Raw genomic sequence first — 21,313 nt, forward strand, 5'->3', positions numbered from 1 at the left:
AACCACTGGTGCAGACACCCCATCAAGGTCAATGTAAAAGTAGCTTCACCGACCCAGGGAAGTATTTTAGAACAACAAGCGCTTCAAATTCCAAATATCTAAAATAAGAACAGAAATCACTCCATACATACGTAACTGGAACATCATCTGCAGAGAAAGGAGACATTGGCACTTTGTGGTGAAGGGTCTTTAAAGATAATTCTGCCCTATCAAGTATGACTGGCACGTACTAAATTGGGAATTTGGCAAAAGCACCCTCTGACATTTTCTACTCACTTGTAATGAACCTGCAATTTCATGTGCCATGTCAATATGTAAAGCAACACATTCAATTCTTTTGATCCTGAAAACACTGCAGTTTACCAGATTTTATAAATAAAAGTATATATTCAAAACTTATATATACTTAAAAGTATATTTAAGGATACTTAAATGTATCCTTTAAGAAGACTAAGGTAGCATGAAAACAGTGCAAGCCTGGGCCACGTTACAGTCAAATTAAAGAATACATATCAGTAACTAGTAATGGAGCAGTAGAATGTGTTTGTAGAATGGAACAATAGCAGTGCATGGTTTAACCCATCAACTGCTACAGTATTTTTAGTGAATGATTCGACAGGAGATTGTGCCTGACCATTGCAGTGCAACCAAAGGCCAATACCAAAGCTGCAAGCCAAGCTAATCAATATAGAGGTTCATTACAGTCGCTTCCTCAGATTTTGTAACCTCATTTTAAAAAGAGACTAAGCATTGTGATTTTTCTTTGAAAATATAACCATCCTTTCTGAAAGACACCAAGGTAGAAATAGTGGTCCTGAACTACAATCTACCTCTTTGGAGACTCTCGGACTATGATCGGGCTTTATCTTTCACTAAACGTTATTCCATTGTCATGTATCTGTACACTGTGAATGGCTCAATTGTAATCATGTATTGTCTTTCCACTGACTGGTTAGCATGCAACAAAAGCTTTTCACAGTACCTCGGTACACGTGACAGAAACTAAACTCAAATGAAAATATTAGCTGTAAATGCATGCCAAGTCATAACAGAAAGACATTCTATGTTGCAACATGGCACACCCATTTCCCTAGATTGTAGTGAGCACAATACTCCTTGCAGATCTTTTGATCAGATTTTACTTCCAACAAAAATGTTCATAGGTTCATATATGATAGGAGCAGAATTAGGCCATATGGCCCATCAAGTCTACTCAATCATCGCTGATCTCTTTCCTTCAACCCCATTCTCCTGCTTTGTTCCCATAACCCCCGACACTCGTACTAATTAAAGCTTGTTTGTTGCTAATGGACTAATACTAGCATGAAGCTTAAGTTTTTTATAAACAAATTTTAATACACAGGATTGTTCTCTGTTGGCAGATGGGAACGACAATGACTAAATTCAAGGCTAAAACATTTATACCAGCTGGAGCAATTCTGACAGTATGAGCTGGAGGTTTTCATCAAACCTAAAGTACTTTATCAGCTGCCCACATAGCTGGTTTCATGTTATGTTATCTTAACAAAGGGTTGCATTTTTGACCTTGCTGCCAGAGCACATGGTGCAGCAAAGTGTTTATATAATAAAAACGATGCCACCCATGTCCTCAGAACAATTTTTCCTGCAACAGAGTTTGATTTTTACAGTTAAATAGCAACATATCTTGGCTTAATACATGGCATTTTAACCTAGGACACATTCCATTTAAGGAGCAAATCTTCCGAAATTAATGCAACAAAAATGAAGAGTCTTACAAAACCATCTACTCGGAAATCAAGCTGATGTAAAATAAGCAGAGCAATTTAAATAGCTAAATTAGTTATTAATTTCTAAGGATTATGCATGAAAACAAGATCCTTAAAAAAAGGAACACACTAGCTCTTTGCCTTTTAAGGTATCCTCATGTACCACAACAGTTTCACTCTTGAAAATGCCTCAAAAACACCATTTGTCAGCTCTTCCATTTTCACAACACCAAATCCTTAAATCCAGAGAACGCCATCGGTGCTACAACTCGGTGAAATCTGTTGTCAAAATGAAATTCTCGACTGCATACACCTCAAATTTGTCCAATGATAAATCTAACAGTCTTCAATAGCATCTGCTGTCCCGACTATTTTTTGCAACGTGCAGAGAGGAATCTACACAATGGGCTAGACTACAGACAGCTATTAGGTTGGTCCAGAGAACCACCACACCATGGAACCTTCAACAACAGGTTCCAGCAGGCTGCTGCACTACAAACGTATGGCTCAAGGCGATGAAGCAACTGAACTCTTGCTTCAAGTCAAAGTGGGAAGGGAAAAGGGAGCCGCCTGGATGCACTTGTACCCAAGACACATGCAGTGCAGTGTTTGAATAGCACTGCCAAACTTTATTGAAAATGTTGTTTCTTTATCATTGTGTATTGTTTTCAAAGAACAGTAAAAATACACATTTTATATCCTTGGTTATCAACATCAAAGGCTATCAATGCAACACATTACACAAAGCCTTGGGATTGAGGATAACTTCCTTCTGCTTCAGTTGTGTGTATTCTGAGATGCCCGTTGCATGGAACTTCCACAGATGGGACAAGAGATACCTCAGTGGATAGTTTGCAAGGTGGTGCAGTCCTTTCACTACTATGTGAGACTTCTACATGCATCCAAATAATAGCCTCTATGTTATCAATGACATCCCAAAAGTTACAACAAAAGACCAGTGCAATCATAGGTCATGCACAATTTGACCCCTTTAAAATATTATGGAAAAATAATGTTTACTACTTAATGTATATATTTAGGAAATCTATTATCTTGTATTAAGACTACTCTAAAAGTAAATCAGTTTCTATTAACACAAGTTGCCAGATAAAGATTCAATGTGTCATAGGAAAAAAATAAGAAACCAATGTCAACATTTGAACCAATGGAACAGTTCCCACCTTGTGCGACTGCAGAATTACTGGAATCCTGACTCAGGGATCAACAATTCACTCCATTATTGCAAGACCAAAAATGGGGCTTCTCATAAACGGAACCTGGAACTTCTTATTCTGAACTAAGTGATATCTGTGCTATTGGACCAAAAAATGTACAAAACCATTAAAAAATAACCAGTTTTAAAATTCCAATTAGATTGCATTATCCGTAACAAACCCAGTCAACATTGCTCCACAAATATTTCCAAATCTTTAGAAGTAAACACGATCACGGTGTAAATATTATCTGCATGGGGCAAGTTCCAATGTTTTCTGGCCAGGGAAGATAACTGGGCAACCTTGATGATGCACAGGGATGCAGCATGTCACAATTTTTCCATGACATTTAAAGGAATTTGCAAGAATCACTAAAATTATTTTGTTGCATAACAAAGTTGGGGTGCACCAAACACATCTGCAAACTCAGTATCGAGGCACCCCCAAATGTTTTGCATAGACGCTGCCTGTCATGCTGAGCATTTCCAGCATTTGCTACTGTTTGTTTTAATTTTCACTATCAGTTGACCAACCAGGATTTTCTACAGAATAATGAAAGAAAAAGTGAAAATAAAACTCAGATGCTAAACTTATAAAAACAAAAATGCTGGAAAATTTGGCAGATCATAGCAGTTCATTGAGTTGGAAGAGTCTCGACCCGAAACGTCATCCCGATTCCTTTTTGCCAGAGATGCTGCCTGACCCGCTGAGTTACTCCAATTTTTTGTGTCTATCTTCGATTTAAACCAGCATCTGCAGTTCCTTCTTACACATTTCATTGTTAAAGGCAAGTAATTATATTTTGCAACATGTTGAATTTTTTTCAATCAAAAAAGCAGTATTTCACCGATTCCAAAAACAAGACTTCATATTATATAGGAGATAAAGTTTGAAATAGCATTTCAATCCTTAGTATGTACTTACTCTATCCAAATGAACAGATGCTTAAATTGTACCGTTTCCACATCATTACTTAATGACAATATGCACATTTGCAACTATTAAGATTCAGGCACAAAATGTTTTCTGTTTTCAGCTTTCAGAAGGGATTCTTCAAGACAAGTGCAAGAATTATTCTTGTGAATACAAAGACATTTGTAGCCTCACACATTCCTTCTGAATACCAATATAATTTAGTGAAGGCATGAATGTTCTTTGAATAAAAAAAAATCTCAGTTACCGAAAACACTGGCTCGTTGCTGGGAAAAGTGTTGGTAATTTGCATAATCTGTGCAATTTATCCACATTCTGTACAACCTTCAATCAATACCCTACTGTACTTGCTGAAGGTTTGAGAAAAATAGTTTAGCCATGCTACTGTAGAGAAGGTGGCCCCAATTCACACTCAAGGCCAGAATTTATTTGAATCCCTCCAGCCATAGGGTCGAGAACTGCAATATTACCATAGAGGCCACGTGGTTAAAACAAAGATCATTTACCTCTCGTCTTTTAAAAATCATGCAATGTTTAGCCATGAGACTACATGAACTCTAGAGCAAACAAGCCAGACACAGAGCTAGTCAGCCAATTCCCCCATCTGCACTGTTCCGTACAATTGTCCATACAATTTTTTTCCATCAAATTCCTATTCATTTCCCTTTTGATTTAAGTGGCGTTGTTTATATCACTTGTAAGCCAATTGCAGATCACAACCTTAATGTACAAAACATTTCACACCCCCTCTAAACAACTTAACTTCCGTCTCGATTTCCAGAAACTGGTTCTTGACCAGAAACGTCATCGCCTTTTTGCCCCCAGATGTTGCTCACCCAATCTGTGAATTATCAAGCAGTACATTGCTCCAGATTCCACCATCTGCAGTCTTGTGTTCATAATGTTCTATATTAAATTTCACATGCTACTTATTCGCCTTCTTGACCCATCAGAAGCATTTAGCACAACAGACCTGACTCGAACCCTCAAACTTTCAAAGCACCCAGTTGGTTTGAAATACAATCACCCCATTCCTCCAACACTCTCAACGTCAAAGAATATATCTCTTCCAGACCAATACTGATACGTCATGACAAATCAATATGTGAAGAGTTTTCCTTGTTGTTCTCCCACTTCCTTTGAACATTGACCTTCATCAAGACGCGGAATTTATAGTTTCCAAATATGGGGGAGAATTTCAAGCGTCTCTCTTGTAAATTGGTCCAGATTAAAGGAGGTACCAGACCACTGATTGCCAGAAAATCGGTGGTGGACTTGTACCAGTTCTGGAACACACAAACATTATTTTTTTTACATTTTGGAAGAAGAAAATCCTCTTCAGAAACAAAGATATTTCATAGGTTGCTTTCAAATGCATAGATCTATGCTGGTCAAATTTCATAAAGCTATTTCATTACAACCAGTAAAAGAATCCCAAGGCGAAAATTGAGGTGGAGGGACGGAACAGGGAAAGTAAAATCCCATTGACCAGTCTACTTATAATCAATAACCAGTTTTCTTCCTTTGAGTTGTTTATGAAATGGTATTCTTCACTAAAAAAGTATGTTTCAATTACAGCCATTAATTCACCCTGGTATCGTATTATCTTCTGATGCACTTTAGGACAAAGTAAATTGAAATTTAAGGATTCACACTAAATTTCACATCAAGTCCCATTGCAGAATATTGAAATTGGCCCTAAACCCATCCCGGGAACATGTAGACAGCAAGGACTCCCACGTTAAGCTATTTATTGACTATAGCCCTGCCTTCAACACCATAATCCACCTGGCAAACTACTGCCTGCAAGAGCAGTAAATCCAGTTTGTCACCATACAGAGAGAACAAACAGGGGTCCAGGGACAAGAGTAAGCAGGTCCTTGAAACCCAAGTATGGAACGAGCTGCCACAGGAGATAATCAAGGCAGACACTATTGCAACGTTTAAGAAACATTCAGACAGGTAAATGGATAGGATAGGTTTAGAGGGATATGAGACAAATGCAGGCATGTCGGACTAGTGTAGCTGGGACATGTTGGCCGGTGTGGGCGAGTTGGGCCGACGTGTCTGTTTCCACACTGTATGACTCTTCATTTACAGGCACACACGTTAAGTAAAACCAATTGGAGTTCCCCAAATTTATTCGGCAATAAGCCACTCCAAACTATATTGTTGTACTAAACCATTTAATGTTTTGTTTTACTTAAGTCACTTCAAATATTTTTTCAGTTCCAATGCTGGCCTATGTTATAAGCTCACCCTTATTGGCCAGTTTACAAAAAGAATTAATAATTCTCAATGGCGGCCCATGAACAAAAATGTCAAAACATTCCAGCCTTCCATCCAGCAAACCATCTGCTAAAACTCACATTGATAAAAATGGAAACAGATTATGGGTTACTCAATTAAGAGCTCCACACTGCTCCTTTATCACAAGATGACCCAACTTGCACCAGCTCAGCAACTTGCAGGAAACACAATGGATTATCAGAAAAAGGACAATAAATCACCATTTGGAGGGGAAGCAACCACAAAAAGAAAAAGTTGATAAATGGCCTGGAAAGTGGGACAAGTTTCTTTTTAATGAGCGGGTTGTGCTTGTAGATTACTGGCTACCAATGTAGAAATAGAAAATGACAAGTCAGAAGCATAAGGCAGCAATCATTTGAAAGTCAGAGACTTAAAAGTCAGTGTGGAAATGTGTACGAAGAGATGGTGGAATATAAACACAATCGGTAATTCAGTCATTTGCACTACGAGTATTCAGATTTTGCAAATTCAGGTTAATCAATGTAAACAGCACAGTTCAGGTGGAAACTCATTTTGCCCACTTGCGGACATAAGATTCACCTTGTTTCAGCAAGAAAGTCCAAAATGGGGCACAGCAGAACATGAATTTTCCCACTTCCAGCTAAGGTTCAGATGACAGCTGAGGTAGTAATGTAGTGCTGGCAAGTCAGAATAGCTTCAGATTTACCAAAATTAAGATGGATAAATTTACAACTTACCCAGAGCTCAATATCAGCCAGGGAGCTGCAGAATGTGGCAACTCCTATGGAATCCACAGCAGATGTGAAGGGAAGTCATAAGCATATGTGGAAGTTGAGTCCATGCTTGGAAGACGACATCAAGGGCCAGCATGTAAACGAAGAAGAGGACAAGGATGGAGAAGGGATGCACCAGAATATAGAAAGAGGAAGAGAAACTATTGATGCACTGCCTCCATAGTGAGAAATAGAGAGAATGCCAGAAATAGAAAATGGAAGAGACTTAGCACAAGATGGTAGCACAGGGAATTAGTAAATTAGTTTCAGACTTTTGAATGTGAATTAAATCCAACGGCACAAACGACTGTCAGCACAATGATCTATTGTGTTCAATCGTGTTATTTTATGTAGAAGAGTGCAAAAGATACATTAGTTTTTTTTTAAATGTTTTGCAGTAGATTGGCCAAAGCAATTTGTAAAATTTGGCACAGGATATCAAAAGTTCACATCTAAATAATGCAAATTTTGAATATATTTAGCTTTTTCTTATAAAAGAACCAATATTTACGAAAATGTTAAATTCCATTCACCCATTTAACACATTTGCTTGAACTGTGGAAAACAAAACACCTGTACTATTAATATTTTACAGGAAATTGGCCAGAAAAAAACATCACAGGTACTTCAAAACCCAAAATCATTACGATCATTGCTACAATCTATAAACTGATCAAAAGGAAAATGTAGAATGAACAAACCCAGATAACAGAAGTAACTTGGATTCATGAATTTAAGTCAGAATAAATTCAGATAATGGATCACAAGTTTTCACTTGCTTTAAAACAAAGCAAAACATTCAAACCCTGTACACTTACAATAAATGTACAGGGCTTCTGATAAGAATATACATTCACCCAAATTCTAACAATTAAACTAGGTTTTAAAATCACTTTTTAAAAATGCATTAATTCTTGGCTATTACCACAGCAAACAATTCTAATTCTGCAAGACCAGTTAGTAATTTTTAATGTCAAACATCTACGAAGAGGGAAAAACAAAATAACGTCACTTGATAAGTTACTCTAGCTACTGCTGGTTGTGGATAAAAATGCACAGCACCTGTGGGGAAACTGGAATGAAAACACTAGTCACAGGTGGACAGTCAACATTCTGAGCAGCAGTTAATGCTGTTGCTCCACAGCGTGAGGAACATAGGCTGATCAGGCCTCAGGCAGTGTGCCGATTTTGAATGTTCTCTGTAACCACATGCATTTCTTCTGTGTGCTCCAGTTTCCACACACATCCCAAAGATGAGCTGATAGGTTTAATTAGTTGCTGTAACTTAACCATTAATGGAGAATACTGGGAAAACAAACATCGAGGGGGCTAGGCAAAGAGCACATGTGAGTGCACGGATCCTAAGAGTACAAGGAAATGAGGGTCAGTGGGACTAGTTCCTCAGCGGACAACATGGACCCAATGAGCCAAATTATCTCCCTATACATTGTTACACGTACAAGATATGAACTGATCAAAAAACTAACAAATTGGGAACTTCGAATACCTAACCTATAGATAGGAAATTGTAGATTCTTGAACAAAACAGTATTGGAGGAACTCAACGATTAGGCAGTATCTGTGGAGGAAATTGAGTCAGAACACTTCAGACGACATTGAGTCAGGACAGTTCAGACCGATTTATACGAGGTCCCGACCCAATAGGTCACCTGTCCATTTCCTCCACAAATACTGCCTGATCTGCTGAGTTTCTCCAGCACCATGTTTTGTAAATCAAAACCCTCATTGGCCCCCCAAAATATTTTCTTGAAATGATCCAAATAAAAATAGTCACATAGTACTAGTGTCCAAAAAAAATCAGTACCTCATCTAAAAAGATAAAGCACTTTCCAACTGATTTTTTAAAAAAAACACATCAATGCACCATAGTTCAAACTTGAGATGCAACAATATTCTATACTTTTTAGATTAAATACAGAAACTTGCACATTACAATTACTGGCAGTATTTCATTCAAACTTCATCTAAATTCATCACATACACTCATTAAAAATTGTTCACATCAAGAATCTTGGGCCTGGAAGTTTCAACAGTGTCACCATCACATCAATTAGAATGTCAATGAGACGTGAAGCAAGCAAATGGTTCTCAGCGCTCTTACATAAAACACAAATTAGAAACAAAGCCACTAAATCTTAGAACATAGAACAGTACAGCAGAGGAACAAGCCCTTCAGCCCATAATGTCTATTCCAAACTTGATGCCGATGTAAACTAATCTCCTCTGCCTATCTAAAAGCCTCTAGATGCCTCTATCATATCTGCCTCCACCACCACCCCCGGCAGCCTACGCTCTGTTTCACCTTTTCGTAAGATCTTGGCAGATCTCAGCTCTCCATTCCCATCTACCAGTCATGACCGTTCGCTCCCTTGCTAAGCAAGAATTTATCAACCTCCCCTGAAAAATATTTCAAGACCCCCACTTCCACCAGCCTCTGAGGAAGTGTTTTATTGTTATACATGTCCCAAAACAGAACAATGAAATTCTTACTTGCAGCAGCACAACAGATATGTAAACATAGCATTCTGTAAAATTCATAACAAAGAAAAGTTCAGTATATATAAAAGACAAATAGACAATAGTACACAGTGAAAAATAATTCCCCCAACTCTATATGGAGCCTATTTGGAGGTTGTAGAGTTTATTAGCCTGATGGTTCTAGGGAAGATGCTGCTCCTGAACCTGGACATTAGTTTTCGGGCTCCTATACCTTCTTCCCGATTGCAGAAGGGAAATGCGAGCATGGCCAGGGGGTAGTGTGGGTCTCTGATGATGCTGGCTGCCTTGTAGGTCCAATCCAACGATTCATGACAGCAGAAATATTTTTACCTCGTTTGTCTAAATATGAACAGCTCCTTATTTATAAACTGCAAACAATTAGCATGTGATTTCATTATAAATGACATTTACTGAACTCAACTCCAGCAAAAGGAACAGTGATAGTGCAGCAATTAAATTACCAGAGTAACAATCTAACAGCTCGAGTTTCAATCCACCATGGCCACTGTGGAATTTAATCTTGAATTTTAAAAACATCAGTAGTGGTGCCAGAAAATTACCAGACTGTCAATAATCCCATTTGGTGCACCAATGTCCTTGGGGCAGGAAATCTGCCATACTGACTCAGATTCTAAAGTAGTCAACGTGGCAAATACAAATACCATCAGTAGCGGCCTTGAATGCTACTCACTTTAATGATATTTGGGGATGGAGCAAGATTCAGAGTGATACAGCAAGGAAACAGGCTCGTCAGCCCAAATCATCCATGCCAACCAAGATTCTCATTTATGTTCATCCCATTTGCCTACATTTCCATCCCTCTGGTCTGGTCCTAACCATGTACTTGCCCAAATGTCTTTCAAACTTCATAGCTGTACTTGCCACTACCACCACCTCTGGCAGATCCATAAACATATCATCCTATTTAAAAACATACCCCTCAGAGCCCCTTTAGATCTTTCTCCTCTTACCTTGAACCTATTCCCTCTAATATTTGTTCATCTCTCCACTTTCCCATCCCTCAGATTAGGTGAGTCTATCTATGCCCCCCAATTGTATATACATACGAGATCACTCCTCAGCCTCCTTAATGCCACAGAACGTTTCACTGCAAATGACATGCCCTGGTTTAAATTCCTAAAATGTTTCACTTAACAGTTGACAGAATTACATTTTACCAGCCATTCCCATGTCCAGTTTCCCAATTGATCTAGATCCATTCATAATTTTAGACAACCATATTCATCATCCATAATACCACCAATTCTGATGTCATCTGAAAACTTAGAAATTATGCCACACACATTCTCTTACAAATCATATACGACAAACAATAAAGGACCTTGTATCGATCCCTGCAGAGAACCACTGCTTAGATGTCCAATCTGAAAAGCACCACTCCCACCTCAGCCTCCTACCACCGTCAATTTTGTAACCAATTTGCTATCTCACACTCGATTCCATGTGCCTTCTGGACCAGCCAATCATGCAAAACTTGGTTAATTGCCTTGCTGAAGTCTATGCAGATGATGTCCATCACTCTTCCCTTGTCAATCCTCTTGTACTTGCCAGCCCTCGTTAAATAGAGGCATAACATTCACCATCCTCCAGTGACCTGGTATCTAGCCCACGGCTAACCAAGATACAAAAGTCTTTGCTTGGGCCTCAGTAATCTCGTCCTTGCTTCCCACCATACCCTAGGATACACCTGCTCTGGCCCCGGCATTCACCCACCTTTACCTGCTTCAAGGTCCTTCGTAACATTATCAAAACACATGGGAAATAAGCCCTCCACCTCAAACATAGTCACAGATTTATTTAAAACAGGTGACCAATGAACCGGTTTACAATAGTCCACCCAATTTCTACAGTCTAACAGAATTGGAAGATCACAAACCTAAATGTGGTCATTTTTTGCAGAATTCTGACTGCAGTTAAAATATTTTCAGTAATCTAAGGACGTACTGCATCAAGTGATGCAATGCAAGATGAAATGAATGAGATTTACACAAGTCCATATACTCTTTGCAAGGCTCTATGTGACAAAAGGGGCATTAAAGATCAGATATCGACAAGTTACCACATTCTGACGATACCCATAATATATATATGAACCTCATCCACAGTTCATCATAACCTGGCTGTTCAAGATTGTGGAAATTTGATTACAATAAAAATTCCTCAGATGAGCAAATATACCAGGCATCGAAACAGTGACATTAAAGCTGCAACTAAAGCAGCAGTCATTTATGCAAAACCACCCAATAAATAGTCTAAAGGACAGACAGAGAACAAAACACAAACAATATCTGGATGTTGTTGAGGGAGGGAATGGAAGAAATGCTGAGGGAGGATAAAGAAAAATTCAAAATTAATTCACAAGCAGCATTATTTGGGAGGGTTCAGGAAAAATGGAAATGGAGGGAATGGAATGCTATGGATCACATGCTGGCCGAGGTTAGTTTAACGGCATCCTGTTGGGCAGACATCGCAAGCCTGTTCCTGTGCTGTACTGCTCTATGAAACTATCAGTAATAACAAATCAAGGGCGGAAATGGTTGAATACCTGGAGAATCACCCGCCAATCTTATTCCATTACGACTGTCTCCAAAATGTCTAAATGCTTATTCAACATTGGACTGATTTCGCAAATGTTTTCGAAAATATTGGCTCAGTCACTGATCTCTGCAACAGACATGGTTCCTAAGATACTAATTCCACCCGCCTGTAACACCTGCCCAAGGCCAGCAAGTATACAAGACCAAGAGGTGGTTGTGTGGCCCCTTAAACAGGCTCTGCCATTTAATAAGAACTAACTAGATTTTGGCCTCGCCTCTACCTCAAAATAGTTGATTTCCCTACAGACCCAAGATGCATCTACTTCAGCCTTTACATTTAATGATTTGGCTTCCACACCTCCCCAATTCAGGTAATTCCAAAGATTCATAATGCTCAAAATCCCTTGTCATCGTTCTTAGATGATGGACCTCTCATTTCAAAACAATTCTCCTCTGGTTCTAGATGTCCCCCTCAAAGGGAATCATCCTCAAAATTTATTTCATAAAGCCTCCTCAGAATTTATTCTCTTCAAAAAGATAATCTCTAAACCAAACACATACTGTGTCACAGCCAATTTCAGATTGTGCAACCAACCAATGCAAAAACAGCACAGAAGGCACCTTGCAAAAACCTCAGTTGTTGAATGACTTTCCTCAGCTGCATTACAATGTTAGCACAATACAGAGCCAAGTGTCAAATACATTATCCATCTTCTGGGAAAAATGCTTAAGGAGGTATCAAATCAAGGACTTGTCCTTCAACCAGACACAACAAAGGGCTGCTAATATTGCCACTGTTCCTCAGCAGACAATCAGTAAAAGTGGTAGACAGAAAGTAAATAGAATGCCAATCAAAATCTAAACTTGTATCCATGCCACAAAAACGATCTTTCTGCTCCAGTACTTTGCAGTTGTCCAACCCAACATGTCACTTATGAAGCAGAAGATAGCAAGTCAATCAGTACATGGCATCGATGAACACGATACTTCCCATTAAAGTTTAGTTTGTAATCACGACGTTTAACTAGACAGTGTCAACTAACTTGCCTCACCCACACCTAAAAATACCTGCAAAAGTTAAAGTATTGTCACTATAAGGAGTGTTTAAAACAGGTTTGGTGGCATCTGTGAATCTATCAAATGCTTCCAATATTTTCTGTTTCAGATTTCTAGCATCTAGTTTATTAATTTTCAATTCTGGAATTGTGTCCAGTAGGAGTACCCAGATACTAACCTCATCTTCACAATTGCAATTGCAGCTTCACAATTCACAACTAACTCTTCAATCCTTTCGTCTCGCACCTTTTTATCTCTGGCCTTTGTCCGGCTATTTGGCTATTAACTCCCCCCTCAACTGCATCAACCCATTACCTGCCACACTTTGTCCTGCCCCTTCCCTCTTTCAGCCCCCCCTCCTTCGTAATCAGTCTGGAGAAGAGTCCCAACCCAAATCGACGCCCATCCATGTTCCCCAGATATGCTGCCGAGATGTTGCCTGACCCAGTTACTCCAGCACTATTTTATTTGCTAACTGCACAGGCTGGATAGGACTAAAAGGCATGACCAAACCTGGTCAACAATATTGCCAGGGCAATAAGGGCAGAAGGAAATAATGCGAAATTGTTGGTAAAGGCGAAGGAAGGTTGTGGCATAGCTAGTAGAGCTGCTGCCTCACAGCTCCAGTGGCCTAGGTTCAATCCTGACCTCCAGCACCATGTAGACTGCAAGTGCTTCCTGTGACCATGAAGGCTTTCCTCGGCGTTCCCTTTCCCTTGTACAATAAAGAGACATTCAAGTTGATTGGCTATTGAAAATTGCTGTTGGGATGCGAGTAACAGAATGGGGGGATGGATGCCCATGGAAATGTAGGGAGAATAAAAAGGATTATTTAAAGCAAATGGTTTCTTAATGATTGGCAGGCATGGGTTGAGTGGCAGAAGGGGCTGTGTCTATGACTTGCCTCCCACTCCCACACATTTCGGTTGTACACATCACTGAACAGTTCTGATATTAGTTGCCAAATGTGGTTAGTAATCTTTTACACACCATTCACCAGTTTTTAATAATGATAAAGTCAGGTGCAGAGCAAATCTATACAAAGCCTCCACGATTAAAATAGCAGTGCTGAACAAAGAATAAGGGAGTAGGAAAGAGAAAGATGAACTTCTAAAAATATTGCCCATTTTGACTGGCAAGATATGATCAATAAGCATATGGAAAAAAACTTCAAAGCAATCTCAAATTTAAAGGAAATTCCAATGGTTTCGGCTGAGTCGACCAGGTTTGTTCACTAAAGTGCATACTAATACGTCTAGTATTGGTCTATACATAAACCCAAACTCTAATGAATTTCAAAAATGGAACAAAATCAGTTGAAAAGATAATCTGAGCTAATGCCTAATAAATCCTGTAAGCTAAACAGCACACTACCTTGCATACTGCAGACTCAGACTAAAGTGTACCAACTATTTATCAATGTCAAAAAGGTGGTGGTCATTTGGAATGTGACAAGCAGCATGTGAACAGATTCTCCGTGTAAAAATTCAGACCCAGATAAAAGGCATAAATTGAAATTAAGGTTCAGTTGGAGGGGCTATTTCATTCTGTGCTCTCAATGTTGCCTCCTCTACATTGTTGTGACCAATGTACCGATGTCGAGTGGGCAACCTCTTTGTCAAACACGTGCTCTCTCCACTAGGACCACTGGAGCTCCTGGTTGCAGGTCACTTTAGTCCCCTCATTCCCATTCTGTCTTGGCCTTGCCCATTGCCACAGCGAGACCACATGCAAACCTGAAGAATAGCACCTCATATTCAGTGTAGGTAGTTTACAGCATGAATATTAAATCCACCAATTTCAGGCAAATTACATCCCCTCTCTTCATCCATCCAGATCACTTCTCTCTCCCCCACACCATTCTTTTCCCCCTTTCCCATGTTCCTTTTCCCTCCTCCCCACCTCTGTGCCCCATTTTTCTTCTCTCTCCCCTCAACCGTTCCCTTCTATCCATCATCCCTCCCTCTAATTCTACATTTAACCTCCCATTTATCTGTATTATGATTATTATTATCTTTATCTGCACATCAACTCCACCTTTGGTTCCCACCTCCATCCTTCTTGCCCCACCAGACTCATCTGCCAACCAAGCCCTCCTTACCTGGATTCACTGATCTCTTCAGCTCTTGCCCCATCCTTTCCCTTCGCCTCTTTTTACCAGCTATCTTCCCTCTAATCTATCAGTCCGAAGAAGGGTCACAACCCAAAATGTTGTCTGTGTAGGAAGAAACTGCAGATGCTGGTTTACACCGAAAATAAATACAAAATGCTGGAGTAACTCAGCAGGACAGGTAGAATCTCTGGATAGAAGGAATGGGTGACGTTTCGGGTTGAGATCCTTTTTCAGACTGATATGTGTCAATTTCTCTCCACAGATGCTGTTGACTCGCTAAGCTGCTCCAGCATTGTTTCTCACTTAGTTTATATGGAGACTATAACCCAAGACCACCATTGATTACTTACACATAGCATCTCTTGCCGCAAGCTTTTACTCCATGTTTTATTCAAAGCTTCTTCAAAGTTCCAATAATATTCACCTCATACCCAAATAAATGAAATGGAACTGAAACCGGGACAGTGGTCATACGGAACAAAAGCTCAAAGAAAATTTGATCCACAGTGCGAGGTGCACAGAAGATGAAGGAACTGCAGATGCTGGTTTACAAAAAAAAGAGTGCAAGAATAACTCAGCAGGTCAGGCAGCATCTCTGGAGAACATACATAGGAAACGTTTTAGGTGGGGATCCTTTTTCAAACTCCTGAAGGCCTAAAACATCCCCTGTCAGTGTTCTCCAGAGATGCTGCCTAACCCACTGAGTTATTCCAATATTGTGCCTCTCTTTCTGAGCAGAAGATAAAGTGGCAGCTGGAAAGGTGATCTAAACTGCACATCAAATGGAAAAGGATCTTGGTTTAAAGTCAAAATGGAAAAAGGAAAAATACTGGAATATGTAGAACAGTGCCTCTTGATGGTACGTAAATCAAAATTGGTATAGAAATGAGGCGAACTCAACGGCGGGACAAGGAATAACAGGATGTGTAACAAAAACAATGAGATGCCAACAAGTCTCCATTATGTCGAAAGCTTTATGATATACTCTGGTCATTTGGAGATTGTTTTTTCCACAGCAGAACCCATAAAAATATATAGCAAAGCTGCAGAAAAGAGAGACAGCTTATAAGCAGCATCGAGAATCATCCATTTTTGCAGCCATGAAAACCTTCATTTCGAACTGCACAGTGGGACGCAGAGGGAAACGAGGGTATTGGCATCACAATAATAACCCGAAGTTGAAGTGATAATTTGGTCCATTTACAACACGAAATGCTAAAAGATGTGTACCTATTTGTCGCTTTCACATGTTCAAGACATCCTCCAACGCTCCTTAGGTAATCAAGCACCTTTTGAAGCACAATCACAAATGCAATGTGCAAATTGCAATAGGTAATCTGAACACCGCAAGCCCCGACAAAAAGCAGTGCGATTCTGATCAAATATCTCAGAAAACCAATTGAGGGATTAAAACTGACCAAAGAACTGGGAGAGCTCCTCCATTCTTTCGAATCACGCCGTGAAATGTCTTATGTCTTAGAAACAGGCTTCATAATATCATCCAAAAAAACAGACGGTAAAATAAGGAGGCAAAAGAAACCACCCAGACACCAAAACAATGGTTAGCTGAGGTCCCCTGATGCTCTACCGACACGCTGCTGTATTGTCAGCAGAATACCAATCCTGACTACGTTGATTTGCAAATAAACAGGAACCGGACGAGAGGGGCCTTTACTCCAAGTCTCTGCGCTTGGATTCAGATCACCAAATCCTGCTCAGCAGGAAGCCTTGCAGGATCATTAGATTGGTTACCATGATAATCCCAGGCAACCTAGTAATATATACCGTGTTAAGAGAGCCGCACAACAAAAGCAACTATTCAGAAATTATAACAAAGATTATCGAGTTCCAATTATTATTTGACCACCAAGAATTGAAATTGTTCACCTACAAGAATGACAGGGAATTTGATAATGCAATTATCATACAAATTACCCTTCATTTTTAATTATTTAATGCCCTGCTGTAAACAGTGATTTTAGGAAATCAATTCTGCATCGGTCTCGTCAAGGAATGAGCTGAAAATTGTTTTGCATCGTCTAGCGCAGCCTAGTGTTGGAGTTAGCGCTGCATTTGCAATGTGATTACACTTTCCGATGGGGGCTTCAAGGGTGGGCGAAACAAAAATCCACGGCCTTCTGCTTTTCAGTGAGAATGCAATTTAAACAAAAAAAGGGAGGGGGAGGGCAATAGGTGGAAACGGAAAGCCGACATTTTCAGACGAATTTCTCAGCAGTTATCACAAACAACGTGGCTTGGTGCAAGGGCAGGAAAAGGAGGCTCGACTTCCTCTAGAAAGATTCCCGACTACGCACGAAAACAAAAAAAAAGTTTAAGCAAACTTCGCAAAGCAGTTCAAACCGCCTAAAAAATGAATTAACTGCCTTCCCCGGCCTAGGTTTCAGGAAACAGCAGCAGCCCGGCGATCTTGCAGCCCACTAGTTAACCGAGAGGCTCCTGAATTTATATGAGAGAGAGAAAAAATAAAGTTTTAATGCAGCCTCTTGCAAAATATAGGCATGGAAGTGGGCCTGCTAGTTCGCTTTGTGGGCCGGACAGCAACATTCAAAGAAAAATAACTCGACTACTGCAGGAAAGTGTTCTCGGGATATCCAACTTCTCCACGAGTTATTATTTGCAAGTTAAACCCAGGGCGATCCGTTGTCTGTAGAAGTTTAGTATGTGAAAGTTTGGATTAACAATAAATCCCCCACCATGCTATGTCCCAGTGCCTTCCCACCCACCATTGGTGGGGTGGCGTGTTGAGGGGGAGCGGGCGGCGACGACAAGGCACGGTCGGGTTGATTTTTTAATTTTTTTAAATTAAAAAATACGCCCCATGCCAACCCTCGAGAACAATTCTCTCAAGAGGGAAGCTGATTCCCGGCTCGGGAGGCGGAGGGACACTTTCCTTCTACGCTGGGGTTCAGAGTTACTACTACTCCAAAGCACATTGGCCAGTCCCAACTCTTCTCCCATTAACCAACCCAAACTTTTCCTCCACATTCTTCTCACCCTCCATCTCCCTCTCCAACTTTTCCTTCAGCCTCCAACAGCCTTGCACCCTCTAGTCTTCAACTCTTCTCTCCCTCAACTCCTGCTCAACCTCTTCCTATCCCCCTCTAACCTCCAGCCCCCTCCTCTTTCCTCCCCAAGTTCTCTCCTCCCTTCACCCCACTTCCATTTCTCTTCACTTGCCTCATCCTTTCCTCCCCCCTCTAGCCTCGCTGATTTCCCTACCACCCTCACCCTTTTACTCTCCTCTTTCACCTCCCCCACATCTTCCTCCATCCTCCCACACTTCCTCATCTCTTCTCCCCCTCCAGTTTATCTCCCCAACTCTTCCCCCTCCAACTTCACTCTCTAGCCTCCCCTCAATTGTCCTCTCCTTCCCATTCACCCCTCCCACATCCCACCTCCCTCAACCCTCTCCTTCCAGCCTCATTTGTTTCCCCCAAACTTCCCTTCCTCCCCAAATTCTCCTCACCCTCCCCTCCATCCAAATTCACCCCCAGCCTCCCCTCCCCTCTCCCTAAAGCCTGTCCTTCCCTCAAATTCTCATCCTCTCCCACTCCTTCCAGTTACACTTACACTTCCCCAACTCTCCTCTCCCTCCTTACCCTCACATCCTTCAACTCTTCACTCCCTCCATCTCCCTTCCCCACCATCCACATTCTTCCTCCCCAATCCCCTCAGCTCTTCCTTCCTCCTCCCTCTCAAATCTCCCCCAAACCCCCTTTAACTTCCCCTACCCTCCACCTCAACTCCCCCTCCACTCTCTCCCATGTATACCCCTCAACTACCAGCAACCCTTTTCACCCTCTCTTTCCTCCTCTCCTCACCCTCTTCAACTCCCTACTCCTCCCCCTCTCAACCCTCCTGAACTTTCCTCCTCAAGATCCCCTCGACTCAACACTTCCTCGCCCTCAACCCCCACCCCCCCTCAAATCAACCCACCCCCCTCAACAACTCAACTCACCCCACCCCCCCCTTACCTCCCCCCACACCCTCAACTCAACCCACCCTCTTCAACTCCCCCCCCACCCTCAACTCCCCCCACCCTCCCTCACCCTCAACTCCCCCCACCCTCAACTCCCTCTCCCTCCTCACTCTCAACTAAACAACCTCCCCCCCCATCCCTCACCCTCAACTCCCCCCACCCTCCCTCACCCTCAACTCCCCCCACCCTCCCTCACCCTCAACTCCCCCCACCCTCCCTCACCCTCAACTCCCCCCACCATCCCTCACCCTCAACTCCCCCCACCATCCCTCACCCTCAACTCCCCCCCCCCTCAACTCCCCCCCACCCTCCCTCACCCTCAACTCCCCCCACCCTCCCTCACCCTCAACTCCCCCCACCATCCCTCACCCTCAACTCCCCCCACCCTCAACTCCCCCCACCATCCCCCACCCTCAACTCCCCCCACCCTCCCTCACCCTCAACTCCCCCCTCCCTCCTCACTCTCAACTAAACAACCTCCCCCCTCAACAAACTCTTCCTACTCCATTCTCCCCCCCCACCTCCCCTCCCCTCCCCTCCCCCTCAACAACTCTTCCTCCCCCCCCCCCCCCCCCCGGACACCGACCTTCGTCCAGCAGCCGCTCCAGGTGGGTGAAGATGCCGCAGAAGTTGGGCAGGCTCGACATGAGCTTCTTGTCGTTCATCAGCTGCATCAAGTAGTCGGGACTGGGTCTCGGCTTCTCCTTGGTGGCTTCCATTTCCCCGACCATCATCGTTGCTGCCGTCGTCGCCGCCGCCGCCGCAGCCGCCGCGAGTAAGTTATGTATGTTTGTATGTGTGTGTGTATGTCTGTCTCTGTCTCCGTGTGTGTGTGTGTGTGGCGCCGCCGGCTCCGTGTGAGAGGACACAGAGAGAGAGAAAGAGAGAGAGAGAGAGGCCGCTCCGAGGTGTTGCTGTTTGTGCCGCCGCCACCGTGTGTGTGTGTTGTGTGTGAGGGGAAGGAGACGACGACCGACGGCGGGCGGGCGGACAACAGCACCTCCCCCCCTTTGGCGCCACCGCCGACCAACCTACCCCTGCTGCCTGCTCACTACCCCGCCCCCTCTCGCTGACCGACACCCGCCTCCTCCAATCACCGCCCGCCTCCTCCAATCATCGCCCGCCCCCCACGATGACCGACACCAATCCCCGCCAGCCCCCACGCTGACCGACACCAACCACCACCAATCGCCGCCCAGTGGGCGCAAGTTCGGTTGCGCGGTGCGGTGTATATCCCGCCCCTCCCTCCCCCCCCCCCCGGGCTGGCGCATGCGCCCTCGCCAGGACACACACACACACACACACAGACACAGACAGAGAGAGAGAGAGAACAACATTTTCCCCCTCCAGTGTTTTGTTTTCAACCCTCTTCTCCTTTCTTTCTTCTCCTTTCACAATATGCACCTCCTCACATGCATGCACGTACTACTGGCAAACATTTTGTTTTGTGCATGTAGCTGTGCTGTGCTACACACACACACACTGCTGCCTGAATGCTTGCAGCTGTGCAGTAAGATAGTATTTATCTCCTGAACCAGGGATACCTAAAGGGGCTCTCTTGGAATTTTGACAAAATTGATTGTTTTTTTGCACTGCATGCTACAGCATGTCATTTCATTTTCTCGCCATTAGTGTATGCGTTGTATTATGAATTCCAGTATGGAGCCAACCCCTTCACAGTTTTTTTTATACTGGTACTACTGTGTTATTTTTAAGCTTCCAAAGAACAAAATTAAACTTTTGTGTGTCTTTCTTTTTTTTGTGGCAACCTAAAATTGATACATCTCTAAATTTAATGTTCTATTGACAAAAGTGCAAAAAAAGGCAGAGCTTTTTCGTGTATGTGTTTTTAAAAAAATCCCAAACTTATTAAAATAAAGGTTTCTCACTCTAAAATTTGAGTTGGATTTACCTAACGGGAGGATCTGTGACATGGGCTGGTATAAAGAGGAAAAAGATTTGACTTTTTTGCCTTCCATCACACAGGAATGTGGAATCCGATGTGGTGGATGTTTATGTTAACTTTTATGTCGTGGTGTGTCTTGTTGCTTTATGGCTGTATGGTAATTCGCATATCACTGTACCTTAATTGGTACAGGTGACAATAAAAGACCTTTATATTTTGTA

At 42.1% G+C, this 21,313-nt stretch overlaps 1 protein-coding gene across 9 annotated transcripts in view; it reads right to left on the minus strand.

Moving 5' to 3' along the window:
• qkia (QKI, KH domain containing, RNA binding a) overlaps positions 1 to 20,189 on the minus strand; it is an 88,569-nt gene extending 68,380 nt beyond the window's left edge. For 2 of the 9 annotated variants that reach the window (XM_078422856.1, XM_078422850.1), the window contains exon 1: positions 19,773 to 20,188. In XM_078422856.1, coding sequence (XP_078278982.1) covers positions 19,773 to 19,920 — 148 coding nt within the window. In that variant the 5' untranslated portion in view covers positions 19,921 to 20,188. Of the gene's footprint in view, positions 1 to 19,772 lie in introns of all 9 variants that reach the window. The other 7 variants (XM_078422855.1, XM_078422852.1, XM_078422853.1 and 4 more) reach the window with 6 other exon arrangements.
• Between the last annotated feature and the right edge of the window lie 1,124 nt (positions 20,190 to 21,313).

Source organism: Rhinoraja longicauda, chromosome 27, assembly GCF_053455715.1.
Source record: "Rhinoraja longicauda isolate Sanriku21f chromosome 27, sRhiLon1.1, whole genome shotgun sequence".
In the NCBI taxonomy this organism is placed as follows: domain Eukaryota; kingdom Metazoa; phylum Chordata; class Chondrichthyes; order Rajiformes; family Arhynchobatidae; genus Rhinoraja; species Rhinoraja longicauda.